We start from the raw sequence: 25449 nt of genomic DNA on the forward strand, positions 1-25449 counted from the left end.
CATCAGCAGTATTTCACCACCAAAGATAAACAGGTTGAAAAGTGCTGCCTGGTGGCTGGACTTCTATATCTAAGAGCGATCTTGAATATAGGGAGTTCAAAGGATCTTAATAGCGACCTGGAAACACAAAAATACGTTCTCGATTTGAAAGACGAAATCACAAATTGCGACGAGTCCATTTGGTTCAAGTACGGGCCTGAGGTATTTCGATGGGTTCTTATGACTGGAGCTGCAGCAGGAAATTCTATTTCGCAACGGGCGTGGTTTGTTGCTCGCATGTGTCCTTTCTGCGCTGTGATGGTGCCGCAAGAAGTAGACGAGTTTTTGGTGGGGGCTGATCACATCGTTTGGCTGTTCAACCATAGGTAACATGAACTATGTATACCAAATTACAATCCTCGTCTGTATTGGTATACTGACTGATAAATCTGTTATCTGAGTACGTGTTCTTGCTGGGCTATGAACTCTGCTTCTAAGCACCAATGCGCTGCAAAACATCTTCACTGGACCTCCACAAATTCGCCGCCAGAACAGGATCCCTGGCATCTTCGCTTGGCTGCTCTATACGCCCGTATGGCTCAACATAAGCACCACCATATGAATTCCTCCTCTCCCACACTTCCGGATGGGCCGCAGCAAAGATGGTAGTCAGCGCACCGTCCAGTGGCGAAAGTGATCGTGATGTGATAGTCTCGCGGATATCCGCGTGGTACTTATCAATATGCCTGTTCGCACCGTCTGATAAAGTCGTTAGAAACATATTTACACTAAGGATTTCATTAGAAAGGAGAGGTGTCTTTGTACATACCAGTCAAAACATAACCGGGATGCAGGCCAACAGTAACGATAGGTACATTCTCTGCATCTAGTCGCCGCTGGAGTTCAGCACTGAAAAGATGGTTTGCCAGTTTGGATAACGCATAGCGAAACAGGTTGCTCTCGGGACTATCGGCGCTTCCAAAGGATTGATTGAAATCGGCAATATTGTTGAGCTGAACGCCCGGCGGGAGTTTGAGATGCACATCAGAGCCAACATTCACAATGCGAACTCCTGGGTACTTCGCTGCTGTCTTCTTGAGGAGTGGAAGAAGAGCAGTTGTCAGCCGAAAAGGGGCGAGGTGGCTATCATCAAATCAGCATGATTGGGTCTTTTTGTTTGTCAAAGACTTACTTGGTCGCGAAAGACACCGAGATTCCATTCTTATCCAAGTCCAGAGGCCTGGCAAGCAAGGCTGCGTTATTCACCAAAATGTCCAATCTCCCCTCCTCCGCTGCGAACTTTGCCGCTTTTGCATTGATGCCTTGAAGGTCGCCAAGTTCGAGGGCAAGAGGATGGAGCAAGTCCCCAACAGCTAGCGAGGGATTGCCTTCTTTCATTTGCTTGATTGCGCTATTGGCCTTTTCCAGTGACCTTGCCGACACATAGACCTTGGCTCCCTTCAAAGCGAGTTGCTGGGCAACATTATACCCCATGCCAGTCGGAGAGCTGTATGACCGTTAGCCTGCTATAACTCTAGTCACTAAACGTAGTTCTTACTTTGCTCCAGTTACAATAGCTACTTTGCCATGAAGACTCGGTATTTCAGACACAATGTCCCATTTCTACAGCATCAATCAATGGTAGATCTAGAAGATATTAACACAGTGATAAACTCACCTCTTTGCGATCCATACTAGATGTTGACAGTCGAATTCTTTCCTTCTGCTTGAAGATTTCAATGATTATAATAAGCTCTGGATTTCCTTTTCGACTATTTCTGCTTCCTTCTCTCTGCAGGCTGGATATACCTGGCTATTTATATTGGGATACATGATAGCCAGCGGGAGTGATCTCATTGTTGATTCGGATGAGAGTTGATTTTGTCCGCTTACAAACAGAGAAGAAGAGAAGGGAAACTAAACACGAGGGCATCCAGGCAAATATAGAATTCAATATAGGTACTTTAACCAATGAAAACATCGGCAGGGGGCGGTGTGGGGCCGACATGGAATTTAAGCCCTAGAAAGTGAACGCACTTTGATTACAATCACGAGATCACATCAACAACATCCTGGCATTCTGGCTCAGGGGCTGAGATGACTCTCTTCAATCGAGTGTCTACCTGGCGTGGAATCTCTAATTCAAAAAGTCCGAGCCTCAATCCGACGAGAAAACATAACTTTGCCTTACCCTGATAGTCCTCAATAACCCGAAACATTTTCCAAGAATCACGATTGGGAACCATTGCTACTAGTGATGATGCCTATAGTATATAATGGATAAGTATCACCGGGAATTACAAGAGCATCTGAATGTTTGTTCAAACATACAAATAATTCAAGATCCGTCCTGATGCTATTGAAACAACCTTGAAAGTGTTGCGTCAACTATATTCTTGGTGTACATCACCTGCAATGAACTTCCAAGGTTCTGGAAGAATAGGGTCAGATTGAAATGTATGTCTGCGGACGATATATCTTCGGCTTTGCATTCCATAGCTGTGTTCATATCTTATAGTTTGTACCGAAACTTTTGTATCCCCCGATAAACACAGACATTTCGGTTGTGTCAAGACAGGTTACCCAGTATGATGCTTCAAGAAGAGACACAACTTTGGGAAGCAAAAATTGATTTTCACACTCCGTCACGCATTATTTCCTTGGCATTAAGAAAGACAACAATCCTAAGATTCAATGGTAGTACTCAATTCAACGGGTGCAATCATTCATGGACTTCAGCGACACGCGGACGAATTATCCTTCGAATAATATGCTCCAAATACAGTCTTATAGTTGTGCCTCCCACACCTACCAGAAATGCGACGTATTCTTTCTGGCAAATCACTGAAATGACATTACGTATTATATAGACTGACCCTGCGCATTAAGGATTCGGGATGACGTTTTTCAAACTTTACGAAGGCCAGATTTCCATGATCAATCGTGTCGCAAGCTTCAGCTATATTCGAAAGTATTATTATGCACCACAAGTACATTTATCACTTCAAGGGCTTCAATCATTGGGTACCGAATCGTGGATGAGAGACAGCCGTACCAGAAGAGGGTTTAGTCAGGAGAAGTCAAGATCCATGCATGACAAAATCAGCGCCGGAAATGGCGATAGCACAAGGATCATTACTCGCTTAAAGTTTGTTTAGATTCATAGGGTGACAGGCCGGCTCGTTGGTACCTGGAGCTTAAGCTTCTTGGGGTGGCACATGCGCAGTCCTCGCTTATCGCGCGACACTGAAAATCGGCATTTTTTTCAAGTACAAGATCTGACAGATCTCAATTCTGTTCTTCATAAGGGCCTTTGTCGATGACAACTGATCTAATTAGATTTTGAGGTCCTCATTGAGGTAGCCCTAACAATTACTACGTCACGCTAAGTCTATTCATTCTTCCGCGTATGCAAAACAAAGTCTACTGCCACGATTTCCGGTGTAATTGTGTTGAAATCACGCATGTATCCTTTTCCCATAATCTCAAGAGAATGGTTGAAGAAAAAAAATTCAACAGATGGGCTGGGTGCGTTTTACTCATATTAACAAGGGTCACGAGCCAATGCTGCCTAAAGCGGGGAGAGCACAAAAAGCAAAATTGTAGTGTGGGATGGGCCAGCCATATATATGCGGTATACGGAGTATGGACAAAGAGTAAAATAATATCCTAAAGGCGGGCCCTTATCACGCAATAGCGCTATGAAAATTCACAATCATTGTCCATACAGCAATTTGCACGAAAGCGACAAAATAATATGGGAAGCGATACAGCCTTCTGGATGACGAAAATGTCTGCCCTCGAGACTGATCAGAGTCATCACGCCATAAGTCATATAGCAGTGCGATCCGAAGCATGAATCTTGAAAATAGATCCTAAAAATTGAAAAATGGATCCAATATATTAAGCTACTAGATTGCTCCATCTTCGATCTTGTATGAAGATATGTGATCTACTTTGGTGTCGGGTTATTTTCGACCTCGCAGGTTCAATTCTGCTGCTTGCAATTAATCATAGTGGGAGGAGGCTGAGGCTCCTTATGCCTCTAACGCGTTCACTATGGCCCTTACGGATGCACAGCTACATACCCTAACCCTGGTGGGTCGATTATCTTCGATGCTCTCCATCTTGGGCGTCATCACGATAATTGCGACTTTTGTCTCGTCAACACATTTTCGCAACCCGATGCATCGTCTGATCTTCATAAATGCGTTCTATAATTTGTTTGATTTTATTGCAACGATGATATCAACGAGCGGCCCAGATGCAGGTAATTCTTCGGCTTTGTGCCAGTTTCAGGGCTTCTGTCTCCAAATGTAGGTATCAAGTGAGCAGCTAAATCATGCTTAACACTCACTAACGAGTACTTTCTTCATCTAGGTTCCCTATGGCAGATGTTCTCTGGACAGTGGCAATGGCGGTGGATGTTTACCTGGTCGTTTATCATCGCTTTGAAGCGGAGGCTTTGCGCAAGCTTGAGCTCTACTATATTACAATCATTACATGCATCGTAGCGATTCCTGCAATTGTCTTTCTCTTCATCCATACTCCGGAGAAAGGCCCCATGTACGGAAGTGTGACAGTGAGTCTGAACACGTCCCTCCTGTCTCAAGCATACTTTTGGCTGATCTCGAATTCAAAGTTCTGGTGTTCAATTTCTCCCAAATGGGTTCTTTTCCGAATCCTGTTCTATTACGGCCCTATCTGGTATGCCTCAATGATCATTCAATCAGGATCATATTTCTTGTTCGTACTGACGGTATTTATCCAGGTTTCTGATCTTCATAGTCATGATACTCTATATACTTGTCGGTGTCAGGGTCATCAAACTCCGGCATCAATTTGATGTCTCACACGCCGATCACATCGCTCTTTCTTCCAACATCTCCACCAACAACCATTCCTTTGATAATTCCGATGCTGTCGCTGTCACAGTTGAAGCTGACATCCAAACCCATCCAGCTCCCTCATCACTTGACCAAAAGGGGCCCCAATCTTTCATTGACAAAACATCATCCTCTCCCTCTCCCGTCGTCTTCAACCACAAAACTACCAGAAAATCTTACGTATCTTTCAGACAATACATTCTCATGCCAATGGTATTCTTCCTCGTTCTATTGGCCACATGGGTTGCTCCTACGATCAATAGAATCTCCGCACTCGTGAATCCGAATCATTCTTCGTACTCGTTGATGGTTGCTGTTGCAGCTATGGGATCACTGCGTGGGTTTTGGAACGGAGTGGTATTTATTTCAATTGGGATGAAAAGTTGGAGAAGAGAATCAAAGTTGCAGAAATGGAAATTTCTTACAAGGTGAAAGGCATAGTGAGACTACTTAGCTAGACTACTGCTAGAACAGTGTACTAGACCTGATCGTTTTTTGTATATATTACATCTTAATTTTAGTATAATGATTTGAAAAGGCTGATCTCTCTTGTAATGTATGTCTGGAGTTGAGGTATCATTTCTCAAGAAAATCTGATCCTTGTAGCCATGGAAGAAGGATTTGACGTTTAGTTTTATGTAGTTAGAATCCATTGAAACAATACCAATCGCGATTGATACACAAGTTGATCTTATGGCCATGTGAAGTACCACTTTCATATACCTATTTACTAAACCTAAAAGCCGGCACTTCAGTTAAGCAACACATTAAGTATGAACATAAAAATCTCTTCGTTTCCCTAATTACATACATATTAGAGGACTATCTGATAAAGTAGACCCAAGATTCTTCCACGTAATTTTTATACCTGACTCGAATGTATTTTGATGATGATATCTTGCTAAAGCATCCATATCTTCTAATACGACTCTTACTTTCTCTTCCATTGGAAGAATCGTCTAAGCGCGACCATCAGGCCAGTAGGTAGAAAAGCGCTGGTTAGGAGTTGAGATGACAGGGCTGCCGTGAGCATCATCGACGTAGACGTAATCGACACCAATCTCCTGAATATCCCAATCGCGGGGAATGGTGTTGATGGAGCCATCAGTATTCTCTGTGTACTTGATAACCCACTGTCCGTCGTTTTTCAGGTCATAGGCACCGTCTGGCGCACCGTCCAAAACCCACTGTGTGAATCCCTTCCAATCACCATTTTCATTCCAAACAAGAATACCACCGTCATTACCACGGATAAGTGAGACGTCAGCCCAGCCGGTGTTACCATTGGCGGCATCCCAGCTAATTTCCAACCAAGATCCAAGAAGCTGCGGCTGGCCATCAAGCATGGTGGAATCAACACCGCGCTGGACACGACCTTCCCAGCCTGTAGGAACAGAGACGAATTGAGTGCTTCCAGCAGCAATCCAAATGTATTTCCAGGGGATACTGTCGCAGCTGTTGTGATAGAAGTAGAAACCTCTCCAGTCACTGCCAGCGTTGTCGATAGTGATACCTGGACCGCCAGTATCGGTGTCACCCCAGGTAAGAGTAGGTGAGGTGCTGCAGGTCCATCGCTTGGAGAGATTGGAACTTTCGGTGACGTTGTAACGAACAAGTCCACCGGTCTGGTAGCTCGTAACGTTGCTTTGTGGAACAGACATAATAGCTGCTGGATCAGCGTTGGGCAGGCTGGGAGGAGCCTGGCTACCCACTCCTGGAGCGGCCGGCATAGCGGCGACAACTCCAGCTAGTATGGAAAGAGAAAGTGCGTATTTGACCATGTTTTAAATATCTATGGCAAACAGAAGATGGATGCTATTGCTGCTAGCCTGGAGGAACTTGCTCACTTATATAGAAATTCATGATCATGGGCTGCGGAAGACGGTCGTCTCGGTCCCGATGTTCAGGTCACGAAGTATCAAGAAATCGGCTATACTCTAATCGAAATCAACACTTTATTCACACTATCAGGTCAGTCACTGCTTAAGCGATGTACCAGTGGCGTGAAGCTATTGATCCGAATGCTCCGCCTATTTCGAATTCCTTTCGTTCACGAAATCCTTTGGATCTTAAAATGAATGCTTGTACAGCGCATGATATCTTATTTCCTTTGTACTCCATTTTTGGAGTTCGATATGGCTGTTCTTCCTCCAATACGACCCGAACGGCGCAAAATTTTAGCCCTTCGGTTACATCGTGACAAGACCTATTTGATAGTTAATAGTCTGGAAAGCAGAAAGAGATGACATGATTTCCTGACCTATTTCATCATTGGTTGATGATGACTTAATACATGCTTTAAAAACGGGAATACCGATGTCTAGTTACATCGGCCGATTTGGCCATGATCCTGCCTGCCGCCCCTTTTGTAACCGAAGGGCCTAGCGAGACTTAGAATACGCCTTGAATAAGGTTTTCTGATATAAGGACCTTGTTTGCTAGTCAGGTACACCAAACGTTTCTCTAAGGGCGATGCTTGAATGCTTCTAGGTGATGACCCATATGCACATCTCTAAAAATCTAAAAATTAGTGATTTCTGAGAATTTGTCGATTACTAGATTGAATCGTTCCAAGCCACATTACAGCGCTGAGCGCGCACTATACCTTCCTTGGAAATATTCAGCGGTACCCTTATTCGCGGGTTATTTTGCGCCATGAGGAATCAGTGTATGCATCTTTCTACATTTGAATAGCTTCATACTTCAGTGCTCCAACTTGTAAAGATCTTCAAAATGATTGCAATTTTTGGGATAGTGCTAGAATATTATGGAAAGGAATAAGCGCGATTAAAGCGCTGATCTCTATACATATGGCGGTACAACGAAGAGTCCTTTAGAGGCGCTTAGCACTTACAGTAGGTACATGGCTTTCAAAGTCGGCCCCCATAAATCTCCGATGAGGCTAAGCCAGGTATGCACCACGTTCCTGTCAGCACGAGAAGATAAACGAGAACATCTGATTCTAGATTCATTGCAAAGTCTTCCTGTATTTCTAGATCAAGCATGGCGAATTGTACCGAAAAGTATAGCACCAAGTACCGGCTCCGCAAAAAGCCCAATCCCACTCTGATTTCATCAGCAGTTGCAACGTCCGAACGCCTCATTCCTGCGCTTAGAAACTTGTCATCTGTCGATGACCATGTGTGGAGATTGCGAGAGTCTCTGAACGAGAAAGAAATGGCTTTTGATTCACGACGGACTGCTGCCGGATATTATCCATAACGAGCTCCAACGATGACTGATTTGGAGGTTTGTCTTATTTTGTAAAATTGCGCATCGGTGAACTAAAACCACATCCACTGCGGTAACTCCGTACGATCTTTCGAAATAATACACATAAGTGGATAAGCTGGATTCCATGGTTTTCAGACTGCCCATGATAAATAGAAAAGAGTATCAACATTCCTATCCGTAGTTTGCAATACATCAATCAGAACAGCCACTCCTTCTTAGAATTTGTTCTGTTAGCTTTTCACTCAACAGGCATCTCTACTTTATATATTGATTGATTTTATCCTCTACAATGTCTCGTTCTACCATTATCGCTAGCTTTGCTAGCTCCCTCCTCGTGGCTTCAGTAGCTGCTGATCCCTGGCCCAAGAGAGGTTTGGCTGCCAATGACGATATTCCCATCTATGAATTCGGTGGTTCGTGGAACGGTTACAGTTCTGAGGTAAACTGGCAGTACAATTGGGATAGTACTACAAGCCAGAAGCAGACCTTTGCTGAATATGTCCCCATGCTTTGGGGTACGTCAAGCGACCACACCACCCAGTGGTTTGACAATGCCTGGTACTGGCTTGACAACGGTGGTTCAGGCCATCTTCTCGCCTTCAATGAGCCTGAGCAATCGGGTCAATCCAACCTCACTCCCCAGCAGGCCGCAGACGCTTATATAACGTACATGGAGCCGTTCGCTGGCCATGCTTCACTTGGTGCCCCTGCTGTCTCTAATGACGGCTACGAATGGTTGTCTGAGTTTCTACAAGCATGCAGCGGCTGTACCATTGACTTTGTCCCGATTCACTGGTATAACGACGCTAGTCTAGAATCTGATCTTGAGAACTGGGTCAACAGCATCTGCTCCCTGACAGGCCGCCAAGTCTGGCTCACTGAGGTATTTAAAGACGTGTAAAATGAACTACGAGCTAAGTACTAATCTCTGCAAAGTTCCAAGCCCTAGGCTCGATCGATGAACAGAGCACCTTCTTGCGTTCGGCAATCCCCTTCCTAGACGACAACGACTGCGTCTACCGATATGCATACTTTGGAACTGCGGATAACTCCGAGGTCCTTCTAGAGAATGGTGGCCCTTCACTTTCGCCTTTGGGTGTACAGTACACTTTTAGCGCTTATGGAAATGGCGACGGCCCCAACTAAACATTTAAGTCGGGCACAATTCTTTACGCTTGTGTATCGGTCCCTATAACGCCTCTACGTTGACTCGAGCATGTCAGTGAAAGAGATGAAACGCGACCGATATGGAACATAAGAACATGTTATACATAGTCCTAGAGAATTCAGGATTCACGCACAAGATTTGATGGTATTATTGATACTTTTTAATGAAGCACTGGGATGAAACACGGTGTCTACAACCTCTTTAGACTCGTTCAACATGAAATAAATTTACCAACTACGAAGAAAACAAGATACATGAAAAGCTATTTGAAGCTGAAGATAGCTCCAAGAACCGTAGGGTTAAATTAAGCCCTAATAGAATTGAAAGAACAGTTACGAAAATGCAGTCAACCATATCTTAACAAAGCTGATCTCTAATTTAAACATGTGAGCACCAGATCATCGACAGCCGTATATACCGTACATCTAAATCAAAGGTAAGACGCTAATGACCACCAATGCAACCAGTAACCCCGCTGACCTGTCGAACCTCAGTGTCTCAAACATCGACGGAAACCAAAATGGAGCACCATGTCTGCCGAATTAAACTTAATACCACCATAATGAACGCGGCGTGTTCGGTATGCATTCCCAATAATGTCTGGTATCAACAATATCAACATCAGGCTCGATATTACTCTTTCCTATGATTCAGCGGATTGAAATCAGGAAGTGGAAAGGGATCGGTTCACAATTAATCAAAAAGCTGGCAACGACTTGATTGACAAACGCCCCGGTACTTTGTAGGTCATCATAAGTACATTGCAATCGCAAGCATGGCTAAAAAAATTTTTCCAGCTGAGTATAGTATGAAGAGCTTCAAAAATGGGAAAGTTAGATGTTTAAGGCAAATGGCGGAGATACTTGACGCTATAGTCTGTAGATCGTTTCGGTCGTTAGCCTCAAGACTTAACTCATCACTGATCGAAGTTTATATTAGAGGAAGCGGATCCCAAAGAACCAATTAAAGTTGAGATAATACTTCCTTTAGATTTGCTAAGAACAAGAACGGCAGATATAATCTGTAGAAAAGCCCTGAGTTCAATGCCGACTCAGCAGCTCAGAGAATACATTTTTGCTTTCGTATGTGTAAGCTGTACCCTTATAAACTTTTTGAGTCTTTTGCCAAAATCTAGTCAGCGTCTGCTTCACGACTTCCCGGATAATCATAGAATTCCAAGATTGTTTCCTAACTGGGTAGTCATTTCCTTTCCGGTGCTGTATCCGCTCGAGTACTTTTTTGGACCAATCAATAGAAGCAAATGTTGCTCCGCGGAGAGACTGCAGCAGATAACTTTATATCTTAAGATCTATAAGTATTCTGATTGATATTTTTTTTAATGCTATTTTCTTTATTATAGTGCTGTATTCTTTATTGTTTTTAATTCTCCTTGATTGCCAGGAGCCCACTCTCCATTTCTTGAAAAGATCTCTCAACAGCTTGATTCACCACATAATCATCATGAGGGAATATTCACGGCTCATCCACTTTGAATCAGCAGGCGAGACGTTTTTCGCGGATTTCCCTGCTGCTGAAACTGCTCTGTCAATCGGTATATCAGTTAGGGCCCACAAGATCTTCGAAGAATGGATCAAGAATGAGAATCCACTCGAAGTTGTGGTTGAGAAGGTGAGTCGATCGTTAGATATTGACACTTCTTTCTCTCGTTGTCGAATGCTGACAGAACAATAGCTTCTTCCACCGCTGCCGCGAAGCGATCTTCCCATCTACTGTGTCGGACTAAATTATCGATCTCACGCAAAAGAGGCCAAGGTACGAGATGACAAGACATTTAATGGAATCCACGAAGGTGCTTAACAAATTCGATTTAGCTCAATGTACCAATGAATCCACCAGTTTGGAGTAAACCGTGTGCATCACTGGCGTCGCCCGAAGAAGAGATTTCAATGAGTCGCTATTGCGCATCTAATTTCCCAGACTGGGAGGTAAGCTACAGAGTCCATCCTAGGATTCGATCCGGAAAAAAGAGAGAGAGAGAGTCACATGTGAAAAGAGTATAAATCTGTTGTTTTTGGGCTAACTCTGACGTACAGGGAGAACTCGTTTTCGTGACATCACGAGAATGTCGAGACGTAACGCCGGACGAAGCCGAATCATGTATCCTGGGATACACAATAGGAAACGATCTCAGTTGTCGCATCTTTCAAATGGCCGAGCAAAATGCTGGTCAGTTCTTTTATGCGAAAGCATTCGATAAATTTGCACCGATTGGACCAGTTCTGGTCAGCCCGGACGTTTTTCGGGTGGACGAGAACACCAAGTTGACTACACGAGTGAACGGCCAAATTATGCAGGACACCCAGATTGCAAGAGATCGAATTTTCTCTCCGGCGCAGGTCCTCAGCTTCATGAGTCAAAGTAAGCCTGTGATATATTCATATATGGCATAGACACAGCCAGTGACTTACAAATTAGGCACAACGATACCCGCATACACGGCTGTCATGACTGGCACTCCAGCTGGCGTTGGTGCTTTCATGAAGCCAAAACGGTTTCTGCGACATAATGAAGTTGTTGAAGTGCAGATAAGTGGTATTGGCATCCTTCGGAATAAGATTGTGTTTCCCGAAGGTCAGCAGTCAACTCTGTAAGAAGTCACCCTTTGATCCCAGCTAAAACGGGTAATTAATACGTACAAGAGATTCGGCTCGCTGACAAACCTCCTGAAATAAAGCTCGACATTATTCCGAGCTCTTACTGGGATGTTATGGTATCGCCTGAGCTCGTGGAGATGACTTCAACGTTGTAATCTACTTTTAATTGAAGGCCTGGAAAATGTAAAGCTGTGCCGAAAGCACGGCTCCACTGTAATAGTTGTATGTGGTTACGTACATATTAGTTCCTCTCATTATGTATCTATCATGTTTTGAAAATCATGTTTTCAAATAGAGACTATGAAACTGCACGGTAAACGGGACAGCTCTTGCAAGATAAAACCTCTCAGACTTGGAAAACGGCAGATCTCACACCGCAGGACTAATTGACATTAAGCTCTGCTCTAGTATCATAGTCTTCTAGTGGAGACCTGGATACATCCACGGAAATTTCGCTAGTCTCAACCTGAGGGACATTGTCTCAAATTACCTAGTGTGAATGTTCTAGTATACAGAAGCAATAAAAGCAAATAAGTGCCAATGTCGAGTCCTACTGGCCCCGACTAACGTTTCGAAAAAACATCTCATGGCTAGACAGCTTTGTTGTTCGCAAAATCTCCAGGCATCTCAGGCCCCCAGATTGCCATTGGMCCTGCCACACTCCGCCGATTCTTATACTCTGTGTTTACCAGATCTCCGTCCGCATAGTGCTCCATTTTAAACCCACTAGAATCTAGCCAGTAATCAAAAATCTGGCTTCCCAACACATGCCTTCCAACACCCCAAACTGGTTTCCATTTCTTTTCCTCCAGCCAACGATGACCCATGAGTTGGGTATCGATATCGGATACCTCATATGACGTGTGATGGCAGTATGTGTTTTTTGTGCCTGGTGGTGCCATTGACATAAAAAAGCTATGGTGATCCGAATACTCCTCGCCCAGGTCTAGATGCATGAATGTCATGAAATCAACCCAACCGAATTTGTCATGCGTTAGGATATCGGAATGCACAAAGTTGAAATTTGACGTATAGAAGTCCAGCTCTTCTTCGAATCTGACTGATACATATCCAAAGTGTCCAAGTTTGTGGACTAGTGCAGGCGCGCTCTTGAATCGTTGAAATATGCCAAGTCTTCCTTTCTTGAAAGGTTCATTAAAGGGACCCTGAGATTCAATAATCTTAGATGGGGGTTCTAGAGCCACCTTGCGTTCTTTTTGGCCGTAGACGACATGCATGAAGGTTCCATCAGGTCGTGGAATAGTGACCAATTGACCCCCACCAGGGGCATGGCTAAGATCTTTTACAACAGCTCCAGGGATTTTGCTTGCTTTGCTGAAATTCTCTTCATCACGTGCAACAAATGCAGCTCCTAAAAATCTCGAACGGCCTTTCTCACTCTGCGATGCCACATAGACATAAGGATCTCTGCCGTAGCCGCGGTAGTAAATCGTATTTCCTAGGCGTTTCTCTTCGAAAAAACCGAAATCCGCCGCAAACTTCTCAAAGTTGCGAAGATTTGCATGCTCAAAATACACATGTCCGATTCGTGATAGCTGGACTTTGCAAAGGTTGTTATGAACGTCTGGAATGGATGTCGCGGGGACAAGCCATTCTTGCGCTGCGCGTGGGAGTCTTGCGACTAAATCGACGACAAATGACATTCTGTAATATTTGGCGTTCATGAGACCTGAAGACCTGCTAACCAAAGACAGAGGGAGAGTGTTCATGGTATTTAACTTAAAGGTGGAACATTTAAAAGGTTGTTACCTGACACCGAAAGATAATCCGCGGAACAACATCAACCGGAGCATCTATGTGGCGAACTATCAAGATAAATCAACGTACCCAGTTCGGAACAATAGTAATTGGAAATCCAAAAATTCCTGAAACTCCTTAAATTGAAGATTGGCGCAGTGGACTCCGAGAGTGTTTAATTGCCTAGATGTCTCCCACTCGATGTCTGTTTCATACTACAGAACATCAAGAATAACAACAAAGTGCGAATAATTTGAAATGGAGACAATTCCTGTCTTGATCGTGGGTGCAGGGCCTTCAGGTCTTGTGTTTGCGCTATCGTTGGCTAAGTACAAGATTCCCGTATGCTTGAAATGTCTCGGATTTGGCAGCAAACACTGGCTAATGGCACAAATGAAAGAGCATTATTCTGGAAAAAGAAGATGGTATAACAGACGACCCAAGAGGAGTATATCTTGCCGGCGATGCCTGTCGTGTACTATGGAGAATCGGACTAGGAGAATCTATGCCTTGGATTGGACATGGTAAGACCTCCGTCAACATTGCTTAATACTTTGATGGGGATATTAACCTGGTAATTACAGAAGTAGATGACGTTTTTTATCATCGAAGCACGTTCAAATCGTCGCCCTTTCTCCGCATCCCCATTACCCACAATTGGATGGGTCATGCTATACCAAATGGAATTCTTCAAAGTCAACCAAAGCTGGGTACGCAATTGTTTATGTTCTTCTCTTCTCGTTGGAAATTCTGCTAACACAGTTTCAGAACATGCGCTCAGATGTTTAGTTGAAAAGTCCGAGTACTGTACCCTCCGAACGGGCAGTGAAGTGATTGATCGCGAAGAGCTTGCAACGCACATGGTGGTGACCTACCTCGATCACCGAAGCAAAACAAAAAAACATCTCAGAGCTCAATGGCTTATAGGTGCTGACGGGAAAAGAGGTGTTGTCCGAAAGAAATTCTTGGAACCTACAGCTGGAATCAAGCAAGAAGATGGAATTTTCCGCTACGAGGGGACGTGGATAGCCGCAAATTTGCACATGACTTTGCCGACGCCAGCCACTCATCCAGACCTTGATGTTCTATGGGACTTGGGTCTCACAGCAGAGGAGGTATATGACCTATTCTGGCCGAAGGGCTGGCATTTTTGCGCACCTCCTGGGAAACCCACTGCATGCGGCAGATTCGGACCTCATGAAGATCGCTTGTGGCGGCACGAATTTGCAGAACCAGATTGGTCGGATGATGGTTCTAAAAATGCAGAAGAACTATTTTGGGAGCACCTGACGCCAATGATCACTCTCTCAGCCGACGCAACAGGACGGCAATTTGGCCGCGAAATCACGTTTCCAAAAGACTGCATTGAGATAATGAGATGCCGTCCATTCAAGTTCACGCACAAGGTAGTCAATAGATGGTTTGATAACCGAACAATCTTGATCGGAGACGCGGCCCATGTCTTCCCGCCTTTTGGTGGACAAGGAATTGCATGCGGTATTCGGGATGCAGAAGAGCTGTCGTGGAGAATTGCCATTCTGGCAAGCCTGAAGTCTTCTATTCCGCAGGGTGTGATCAATGGCGTGCTGTCAGCATGGGCAAAGGAACGACACCTGGGGGTTGAGAACTCAATGAGGCACACAATGATAAGCGGAAATCTCTGCAACGGCACGGCAGGATTAGCATACACTGCACTTGCACCTCTACTCCTACCACTACTAACTCTTCCTTCCTTTCGTGGCTTTCCAACTCCTCTCAGTCACGGTGAAGTGACTGGTTACCGAAGTGTCAAGGACGGTTTCTTCCTGAGCAAATATGGCGGTGGCTACAAACTAGCGCAAACATACGCCATAGCAACATTCCCAACTAATTCATTACCAGAGAGTTCTCTGCGATGGGAAATGGTCCTATCTGATCAGATATTATACCACGTACCAACCCCCTTTATCTTATTGATTGCAGGGCAGCTATTGGCTGAAGAGAAATCGCAAGTTCAGAAGTTGCTGAGAAGCACTCGGCTTGAGTCAACGATATTATCCGATCAGTCCATCATACAACTCCATAAAAGCCAAAAAGACCTTGAGACTTCTCTCAAACGAGAAATCACCAACCGGCCGAAGTCGCCTAGGTACATAACTTGGTATCCAGCACCAAGGGAACAAGGTATTGGAATGGCGATGAAACCTGGATATAATCCCAGCAATTTCTTAGAGCGTATTGGTGGTGTATCAGCAAGATATGTACTTGTCAGACAAGACAGTATCATTTTTGCAGCAGCGAAAAACCTCAAGGAGTTTGAAATTTGTCTTGGTCATCTTGAGATGATGTGTGTACCATAACGAGCAGAGGGCTTCCACGTTTCCTTCGTATATTCATACTGGTAATCCATTTTCCACAGATTTGACATATTTCGCCTCGCGATATTCCTTAGCGTCTTCCGAGCGGTTATCTTGTTCAGTGTGGTGCCCAGTCTTCGGCGGACGAGCAAAATCCACCTTGGGATGGAAAGTAGAAGTTGAGGGAGAGGCTGTATTACAAGCTAACACGCTTTACACGCATTATAACTGTCTGTTGCAGTGAGGGTAGTACTTCTATTATAGGTAGGGCTATTGGTTCAGGGTCAGGGCTTCAGATCTTTCGTATGGTTGCAACACCATCTCTATAATTCGTTTAAGGCGGCGGCTATACGTCAATTACCAATGGTTGTTTGATGATGTAGATCATGCCTTTCTCGTATTCCCTGACGCTCAGCCACTACCAGCAAGCTAGGCACACTAAGCTGAGCTTCCCGTCCTCTGCACCTTCTAGCTGGTTTCTCAGCTTGTTTGCAACTCCAAAGCCATAAAATGAACTATCAATCTATGAATCGGGGTTTCGTATAGATATTGTTTCTGTGCTTCTTACTCTCATGAGATATAGTCGATTAAATATCCTCACCACATGGAACCATGGCTGAAGCTTTGGGTTTGATTTCAAGTATCGCTACTCTAATAGAGCTCTCAGCAAAAATCGCCGGACTAAGCTACAGCTACGCGCGGGAAGTAAAAAATGCAGCAAAAACACAGAAGCAATACCTTCAAGAAATCTCCGCCCTAATCGAGGTACTCTATCGCGTTGAGCAGGCAGTTGCAGAGTCCGAGTCAACCGGCATCTTACCAGCCCGGCCTCCCACTTTGAACGAAGAAGCGTTAATGGATTGCTACAAGGAGCTCAGCCGTTTGTATTTTGAGCTAGAAAGACGGAAGTCGAGATTTCTGAGACCCTTCCAAGACCGCGAGTTGAAACCGCATATTGATATGCTACAAAAGTTTCGGGCGCTTTTCACAGATTATCTATCTTCTTGCATACTGTACAAACTAACTTGGACTCATTTTTGGAATATTTTGTTCTGATTCAAGAAACAGTATTACAACAACCGCGACGTACAAGAAAATCTCGTTGGCACATCATGGTAGGTTGTGCCCGAGCATCGAATCCGACAAATACTGATTAGCGAGTAGAGCAAGATCGGAATATCCTGTTAACGTGGGTTCCAACTCCGATTATACCACTGCGACAAAAGCCATCTCCTTGTCCGGGAACAGGTGGTTGGTTTCTAAACAGTATTGCTGTTCAGACATGGCTTAGCCGATCAACAGAGCTTCTATGGTGCCATGGTCCGCGTAAGCACTCCATTGTCAACGTTTTTGGCCTGCCTGCAGCTGAACATAACCATAGCCGGAGTGGGAAAAAGCTATCTCGCGTACGTATTTTCGCCGCTGTCGGAGCTGCTTTATTATATGCTAAGTCATATGATATTTTTAGCTCAGTGGTGATCGACCATCTGTTGGAAGAACGAAGGAAAAACTCTCTTGTCGTATACTTCTTCTGCGACTTTTCTTCACAAAACCAAGTGAATATCATCAATATTCTGCACCATATTCTTCGACAGGTTATCATCCAAGGAAGTGGCGAGATGCTTTCTATGCTCAAAGAGTCATGTGGTGACCCGAGTACTCTACAAAATGAAACTCGAGTGGTACAGTTGCTTGCCCTAGCAGCTTCTGTGCAACCCATCTACATGGTAATAGATGGCCTGGACGAACTGAAAACGCCTAATGAACTTCTAGCACAAATTCCTGAACTTGCAAAATCAGAGATTCACATACTGATTACCAGCAGGGATTTACCACAAATTCGAAAAAAGATGGGCCCGGCTATTCACCTGGCCATTAAACCTACAGATTCTGATTTAAGACTATACGTCGCTAGTCGACTGCAGGGAAGCGAATTTGCTGAGGAAGTCGCCAGAGATAGCAGTCTAGTCAATGAAATTGTGTCCAAAACTGGAAACATGTGTGTTATCACCTTCCCTTCCGGGGTACCAACTCTGACCGAACGCAGATTCCTTCTCTCCCGGTTCCTCCTTGATGAACTACTTGATCTTGTGACAATCCATCAAATACGCAAGGCACTTCAGAGACCACCACGAGGTCTAGAGCAAGCCCTCGAAGCGACGCTACAGCGGATAGATGCTCAGCCACCGGCACGGACCACGCTCGCTCGGCGGCTTCTTGGCTGGATCATGGTTGCAGAGCGAAGACTGAAATTGGATGAAGTCATAACCGCATTCGCAGTCGAAGATGGTCAGGAGCTGCAACGTGATAATATGCCGAGCCCCGATATTCTACTTCAGGTTTGTGCCGGGCTGGTAGTACTCAATGAACATGACAACACACTCGGTTTGGTTCATGCTTTTGCATACGAAGTCCTCCATCTTTCGTTGCCTCAGAAGGAAGCGAATCTTGATATGGCTTKTACTTGTCTTCGATATCTCTCGTTGAAACCCCTAGCGACAGGATCATGCGCAAGCTCGACCGAAATGATCAAGCGACTCAATTCGCTAGCATTTTTAGACTACTCTTCCAAGCATTGGGGACAACACGTCGTTCTAGGAAATTTCGAAACAGAATTAGAAACTTTGATCATGAAACTACTGGATGATACGGCTCTCAGAAATAGTGCATTTCAGGCACTTCAATTTCGCGGGGACTTTGCCAACTCTGGGGTCACTGAAGAATTGTTCGAATCCATGCCCACAAATCCTGAAGCACTGCATTTAGCAGCTTATTGGGGGTTAACTTACATTGCAGGCAAATATTTGGAGGCCGGTGCGCCTCCATCCGCAATAGACTCGCATAGATGGACCCCCCTCCACTGGGCATGTGCTAACGATAAGCTCCCCGTGGCAAAAGTCCTCATACTTAGCGGAGCGGATGTCAATGCCCAGGATATTCAAGGATGGAGCCCATTATTCTGGGCGGCATTTGTGGGGAACACCGACACGGTGCGTCTTCTGCTTTCGAGTGGCGCGAACCATCTTGCTCGAAGTGAGTTCGGTTGGACGGCCTTACACTGGGCTGTTTCGGGCGGACACACGGCGATAGTGAAGGAACTTCTTGAATATCMCTCTCAACTCCAGTCATCSGAGCCGGTCTTTCATAAAATGACCATGGAAGAAATTGAGTCATACGCCAACGCAACCCTTCCTGTGGATGTGGCTGCAGCAGGTCAGGATTCAAATATATTCACGATGCTTATCGAGCATCTTCAGACACCTCCCGACATTGTGACAGATGTCAAATTCAACATGATCTGGGAACGCGAACGCTTCGACGTTCCTGTGTCACACAACCCATGGAGAACCTTGACGAAGGGCGAACGCGTCAACGGACGCGAGTCAAATATACCAAGATTTACGGGACGCTTTGCACGCAGCTCGGAAGAGTGGCGTTCAGACTCTAAAAAATGGAAGTCAGTCCTCTTACTATCAGCCATTCGTGATCAACAACTCTCATCAGTAGAGCTCTTAGTCGAAACAGGAGCAGATGTCGATTACAAGAATGCTTTGTGTGTCGCAGCTTGTCGTCGAGATCCCCGATATGTCCAATGCTTGTTGAAAAATGGCGCGAATCCAAACATTGAGGACAGATATGGACGGACTGCTTTGCACGAAGCTGTCATGAATGGGTTTGTGGAAACCATCGCTGCGCTTCTCGATGGAGGGGCGGATATAAACAAGCCTGTCGCGAGGAACTATCATATGAGTGACAGTGATGATCCTATTTCGCTGCCTGGTTACAGAATAAAACTTAGCGAAAATGGGTCCACGGCCTTGATTCAAGCCTCTGGCTTTTCCCTAAACACTTTCTTGATAGCCGAGCCGTCGGACTCTGATTTGGCCATGCAGATCACCCGATTGCTACTCTCCAGAGGTGCGGATCCGTGCCTCAAGGATGGTTCCGGGAGAACTGCGCTCCATTACGCGGTACTAAGACCTCATCTACCACTGGTCGAAATTCTAGTTGAAGCTGGATGTCCAACTGATGCAGTGGATCACAATGGTGCTACTCCAATGCACCTGCTGGCATTTCACAGGAAAGAGTTCCTCAACTTGCATTATTTGAAAAAAGTGGTGAGCCTTCTCATCAAGGGGAAATACGAAAATGGTCGGACCAAAATTTTAGATCAGTCCGTGTGTGCAAAACCCGCCCATGGAGCTGAGCCTGAGGGTGAGGGAGGGGATAAATCGGTGTTATACAAAGAAACCGTTATCAAAGAAACTAGGGGACAGTACATAAAGCTTAAACGGCTTGAAGGTTTTGTTGAAGGGCTCACTCCACTTAGCATGGCATTGCAAGCAGGTAGATGGGGACTAGTTCAAGTTTTATTGGAACTAGGGGCTACATTTCCAGTGGATCTTAATCTGACTCCAATTCTTGATCATGCCATCAAGAGTGTTGAACCGAACATGACAAATCTACTTCTCCAGCACAGAGCACATCCTTCTCCGGATGCAATCTATAGCCTATGCATTTCATTCGTGGCTCAAACAACCAGCACAGAACCCTTGGAAGGGAGAGATATTGATGCAGACTTTGGAGCCGTCCTGGAAAAATTGGTATCAGCCGGGGCAGACATCAACTTTTGCCAAGACGAAGAGACCCCCTTGACGCTTGTGGCGAACAAGCGTGGCTCACAATTTGCTCTCAAAGCACTCATTGATGCTGGCGCGGACATCTATAAAGTATCATCAAAGACCTTTGATCCCATTCTCACTGTGGCACTTTTCCGCGAGGCTGGTGACCTCGCTTATCTCCTGGACTATGCTGTGGCACATCCGAAAGAAGATCATTGGTCAAGGCATTTAACTGAATTTCCCAATGAGAGTGACCCCATCATGCGCATATGTCTGTGTCTACAAAAGGTGGACGGTATGAATGATACAAATAACGATGGTCGCACCCTGTTGCATTTTGCTGCCGAGAAGGGTCATATCACCCTAGTGACTTCCCTCGTATCATGTGGTGCCAAAGCCGATATTGCAGATAGTAAGCAATGGCTTGCAATTCATTGTGCTGGGTTTGCCCAACAGACCGCTGTGATGAAGTTCTTGCTCGAACATAGCACCGATTCCTCCGTCAAGATGCAGGAGATTTTTGAGGAGGACAACACTTCCTTAAAACATACCATGCTTGATGTGGCTATCATAAAGCAGAACATTGACATGGTAAGAGTTATCTTAAAATATGGTTCGAAAGTACATCCTAGCATAGATATCAACTCGAAGATCAGAAATTGGCGCAGAGATGTACCTATGCTGGGATACGCAGCTGAGAACGGATATGAGGATATTCTCTCCATCCTTTTACAAAACGGCGCTGACATTGAGGGAACGGATAAATATGGTTGGCGACCGCTACATTTTGCATGCTACCGAGGCCATACAGAGATCGCCAAAATTCTGATAGACGCAGGAGCAGATGTACACGCCGCGACTGGGAAGTGGAACGAAGCCAATATCAAGCCCACAGGGCTATACCAGGATGACAACTGGACTGGTCAACCGCTTCATCTCGCCACCATGAGCGGCCAGGCAGATATTGTCAAATTACTGCTTGAAAAGGGTGTCGATATTCATGCAAGCACGGGCGTTGACCCTGAGAGCTCCTATCATTGGCCCGGCCATGGTCCTACTGCGCTTCATCTAGCGCTGGATACCAATCTATTTTATGGTCGTCGCGGGCAGGCCCTGGACGCGGGAAGGCTTCAGATTGCGCAATGGTTAGTTGAGAGAGGCGCAATGGTCCGAGGTATCATCGGCCGATACTCTTTGCAAGATATTCTCAATTTTCGTGATTCTCCGGGTCTTTGGGATGCGCTTGTGGCTGGKGAAAGAGATGAAGCAAGCATCTAGAAAGCTTTCTTTGGCTTAGAAGTCATATCCTTTAGCATATACCTCTATGTTTGTCGTTGGCGATTTTACTAAGATTGGGGTGTCGTCTATCCGATCATTTTTAAGAAAAAATAGTAATGACCCAGAATTAGGGCTAAAGTTGTCAACCAAAGAACGGTTCCTACATAGCACAATCCCTATTGCAAAAAACATTGCATATCATGATACATAAATACTACTGCTTTCGTTAATTGTAGTGAAGCATACTGTTGGTTGATGATTGACCGATGGCTAAGCTTATTTCGATCCCATACAAACCATGCATGACGCATCCATTGATAACCTAGTCGGCCCATCCCGCGCTTCCGCCAAAGCTACCATGTTCTCCATGCATACATACATCTATAACAGGCTTATTTCAGTTCCTGTCACGGGTATACAGTATCAGCCCCAGGTACGTTGGGGGCGCTGTGGCAATTCCAATCATTTAGGTATTCCGGTCAAGTACATACATATTGTCTATACTATTCATTACAAACACCGTGTACCAGTATTACTAAAGGAACATCAAATCAAAATACAGACATAGCACAAAGCACACACACGATGAGTAAGTCGTATCTGCATTTGTAGTAAGTAAAGTAACATCCAACCCCCGACGCACGTCATGCGTCTTAACAAGTTTTTGTCCTCCTTCCCCTCCATACTAACCAAATCCATCAAAACAATCAAATAATCATTCGATGCATGACGCTAATGCACCAAACCCTCGTTAGTGTCACGATAAGTATCCGCGTCAAACCGTTCGCTCTTTATGTACGTCCCGTAAACGTCAAAGCGGTTATACATAGCCCTAGCCCAATATGACGACAATGAGTGGTCAGAATGGGGTTGGGCTAGGTTGGGGGTAGCGGCCTATCGGCTCATTTCGCTGGACTCTGCATGCTACGACATACGTGAAGTAAGCAGAGTTTCGATGTTCCATGCATGAATGAATGGCGGTTAGACGTTTTGGGGTAGTACTGAACTATACTTGATGCCGTGCGGGCGGGGTAATTTGTATTTCTACTTTCTACTCAGGCCTGACGTAGCCCATTACAGTACGAGACGATAATCATGTTGATAGGTATATGGTATTAGCAATGTAGTATAAGACATAAAATCAAGGGTATCATCGCAAAGATGAGGTCCACAGCACGAGATTGGGTATCTCTAAGCACAGAAATGAAAAACATAAGGGCAAACACCAGGAAATGATTGTGACAAAGGAAATGTATGAAATGCGAGGCGTTTATCTGACACCCCGAATAATATGCTGAATGATGAATCCATGCAAATGCAGTTGGCAATGAAGCCGGTCCCTGTAATATTTGGAAGAAAACAAACAAGTTCCCACCAGAAAATCAAAGAGCTTTTATCCTTCGCTAAAATGGCTTATCGAATCAAAACGATAATAAATTGCTGAATAGTTTTTTTGTTTCTTGTAGTTGTTGTTGATGAGGTGGAGGAAGAGGTAATGTGTTGTTTTATACGGTAGACTGACGACGACTGGATCTCCGAGACGGTCGGAGAATGGCCTCGCAGTTTGCATCGAACCGCATGTCCCACAGACGAATGCTGTTCATGAGCTTCTCTGTGTCATGTAACTTTCGGTCGCGTCCAAAGATTGACTCGACAAATTCGCAACCAGCATTACGTCCCATCGAGACTGGAGCGCTGCGGCCGGTTTCGCGCTTGGCGGCTTTGTACATGAATTGCTCACAATCCTTGAGCAGAGTCTTGAATCGATTCCACAGGCGTTCGCCGCTGTCGAGAAAATCCTCCAAGAGTTCGACGGTCTCGCGACTGTTGGTACGTTCAAGAAATTCGTCCGCACGCTTGACTTTGCCGGCGAGTTTAATAAGAAGTAGCCATAATTCGCCCGCAACATCGGCCATTGGAGTAGAAGCGCCGTGGTGGTAAACAGTCCAGTCATAAATCCATTTACCCAACGAGTTTGCATCAAAGACACTTCCAAGCAGGAGGATAGGGGCCTCATCCGGATCCCAGTTCTTGATCGAATAACCGGCGGGGATACCAGCAGCCTCGGCATCGGCCTCGGTAGCCTTGGTCGGAGATTTGGGAGGCGCGGCCATCTTTGGTGGTTTCGGAGGAGAGGTGCGGGTAGAAGTGGAAGCACGACGAGCTCGAGATCGCTTTACATCTTCTTCATAGATGGGAGGAACCTGAGTAGAAAAAGAATAAGGATCAGTGGTCGCCTTTGACTTGCGTGGAGCAGCAGTTGTGTAAGAAGATCGCTGGAAGCGAACGCTTCTTGGCTCGCGGTAGATGTAAGTCGGCTCATCGTCAGCTTCGTCAACCACATCAATAATGATAGGTCGTTTCGGCATACGCGAGGGACGGACGTAATCGTAACCAAATAAACCAAAGCCATTGCCATTGCCTTTGCCATAGGAGGGCACGTCACCCGGCATGGAAGCGCGATGTTTTCTTTTCTTTTGACCAAAAGACGCACTTACATTGTCGAACTTGCGGGATGACGCATATTCTGGGATGGGTTCCTGATACTGGGCAAATGCCGAGTACCATCCAGATTCCCTAGGCGAAGCATAACTGGCTTTGCGAGAATGGCGTTTGGTGGGAGGGGCCCGAGGTGATGCATTTGTTGGAGTAGCATAAAAAGATTGGTAGTAAGGTGAGCCTGGCGGAGAGGTGGTGTAGTCGTACGCAGGCCATCCGCCGCGCGACGGAGTAGATTGGTGATACATTATCGAGACGAGTGCATTGACAACCGGTAGATGGATATGCTGGATGCGAAATCGAAAGTCGACTCCAAACTGGCAAGCAAAGTAAAGCCCTCAACTCAATAGAAAAAACGCAGAAAATGCAAAACGCAAAACAAAACACAAACAGCACTTATATTGTACAGGATATCTAATCGGACTCAGAAATCACGGTGGCAAACAATCAAACCAAATAGCTGGAAGTAGGACCGTCACCGGGGTACGGGCTTCGGTCGAGGAGAGGAGAGGAGAGAAGCGTGTCTGGACTGCACGGGCATTTGAGCGTTGTGGCAAGCGAACACGGTGGACGAGTTCGTTGTGGAAGAGTCTGGATCCGGCGAGAATAGGACCCGAGATGATTCTCTCGCTGTTTCGTATGGGTTACTCAAAAGGGTCTAATGGATGAACCCTCTCAAGTATAGTTTCGAATCGTTGGAAGCTGGTATATTCAGTTTATTCACACGAACACCTGAATATCGGCAGTTTGTTGAGTAGAGATTTTCCTGTTGGATTGGTATGGTTGTGAAAAGCCAGTGGCTGGGAGGAAAGAAGAGAGAGAAAGAGAGGAGGAAGCGGGCATGCGGGAGATGGGGCCTTGGTTTTATCAGTCTGCACTCTGCAGGGTGCAAGGAACGAGCGGCCTAAGAGTCCAGGCATCGATTGGTAATAAATTACCGTACATGCTGGAACATACGACGTAAGTACCATGCACTAGTGTATTAGTGCGCCGGGGCCTGGCGGCAGCTACCCGACAGTTTATTAGCCCTTCGGGGCGTGGCGTTAGCGCTAGTTCCTAGTGTTATCTTAGCAG

The 25449-nt window shown here is 45.4% G+C and overlaps 7 protein-coding genes across 7 annotated transcripts; 3 read left to right on the top strand and 4 right to left on the bottom strand.

Moving 5' to 3' along the window:
• Positions 1 to 472: 472 nt before the first annotated feature.
• BHQ10_006954 (uncharacterized protein) lies at positions 473 to 1672 on the bottom strand (the record flags this gene model as incomplete). The annotated part of the gene is made up of 5 exons (XM_040879596.1): positions 473 to 738; positions 809 to 1122; positions 1172 to 1486; positions 1538 to 1602; positions 1658 to 1672. The coding sequence occupies 5 exons, from the start codon at positions 1670 to 1672 to the stop codon at positions 473 to 475; spliced, it is 975 nt and encodes a 324-aa protein (XP_040735458.1).
• A 4152-nt stretch (positions 1673 to 5824) lies between these two features.
• BHQ10_006955 (uncharacterized protein) lies at positions 5825 to 6595 on the bottom strand (the record flags this gene model as incomplete). Its single annotated transcript, XM_040879597.1, has 1 exon — positions 5825 to 6595. The coding sequence occupies one exon, from the start codon at positions 6593 to 6595 to the stop codon at positions 5825 to 5827; it is 771 nt and encodes a 256-aa protein (XP_040735459.1).
• Positions 6596 to 8388: 1793 nt separating this feature from the next.
• On the top strand, positions 8389 to 9245 carry BHQ10_006956 (uncharacterized protein; the record flags this gene model as incomplete). The annotated part of the gene is made up of 2 exons (XM_040879598.1): positions 8389 to 8982; positions 9036 to 9245. The coding sequence occupies 2 exons, from the start codon at positions 8389 to 8391 to the stop codon at positions 9243 to 9245; spliced, it is 804 nt and encodes a 267-aa protein (XP_040735460.1).
• A 1483-nt stretch (positions 9246 to 10728) lies between these two features.
• BHQ10_006957 (uncharacterized protein) lies at positions 10729 to 12037 on the top strand (the record flags this gene model as incomplete). The annotated part of the gene is made up of 6 exons (XM_040879599.1): positions 10729 to 10896; positions 10960 to 11040; positions 11100 to 11213; positions 11322 to 11646; positions 11704 to 11859; positions 11928 to 12037. The coding sequence occupies 6 exons, from the start codon at positions 10729 to 10731 to the stop codon at positions 12035 to 12037; spliced, it is 954 nt and encodes a 317-aa protein (XP_040735461.1).
• Positions 12038 to 12472: 435 nt separating this feature from the next.
• On the bottom strand, positions 12473 to 13612 carry BHQ10_006958 (uncharacterized protein; the record flags this gene model as incomplete). Its single annotated transcript, XM_040879600.1, has 1 exon — positions 12473 to 13612. The coding sequence occupies one exon, from the start codon at positions 13610 to 13612 to the stop codon at positions 12473 to 12475; it is 1140 nt and encodes a 379-aa protein (XP_040735462.1).
• Positions 13613 to 14301: 689 nt separating this feature from the next.
• On the top strand, positions 14302 to 21876 carry BHQ10_006959 (uncharacterized protein; the record flags this gene model as incomplete). Its single annotated transcript, XM_040879601.1, has 5 exons — positions 14302 to 14350; positions 14409 to 15768; positions 17257 to 17302; positions 17358 to 17382; positions 17450 to 21876. 5 exons carry the CDS (start codon positions 14302 to 14304, stop codon positions 21874 to 21876), a joined length of 5907 nt encoding a protein of 1968 aa, XP_040735463.1.
• A 1505-nt stretch (positions 21877 to 23381) lies between these two features.
• BHQ10_006960 (uncharacterized protein) lies at positions 23382 to 24623 on the bottom strand (the record flags this gene model as incomplete). Its single annotated transcript, XM_040879603.1, has 1 exon — positions 23382 to 24623. The coding sequence occupies one exon, from the start codon at positions 24621 to 24623 to the stop codon at positions 23382 to 23384; it is 1242 nt and encodes a 413-aa protein (XP_040735464.1).
• Positions 24624 to 25449: the final 826 nt, after the last annotated feature.

Source organism: Talaromyces amestolkiae (genome assembly GCF_001896365.1).
Source record: "Talaromyces amestolkiae strain CIB chromosome Unknown scaffold13.1, whole genome shotgun sequence".
NCBI classification, from domain to species: domain Eukaryota; kingdom Fungi; phylum Ascomycota; class Eurotiomycetes; order Eurotiales; family Trichocomaceae; genus Talaromyces; species Talaromyces amestolkiae.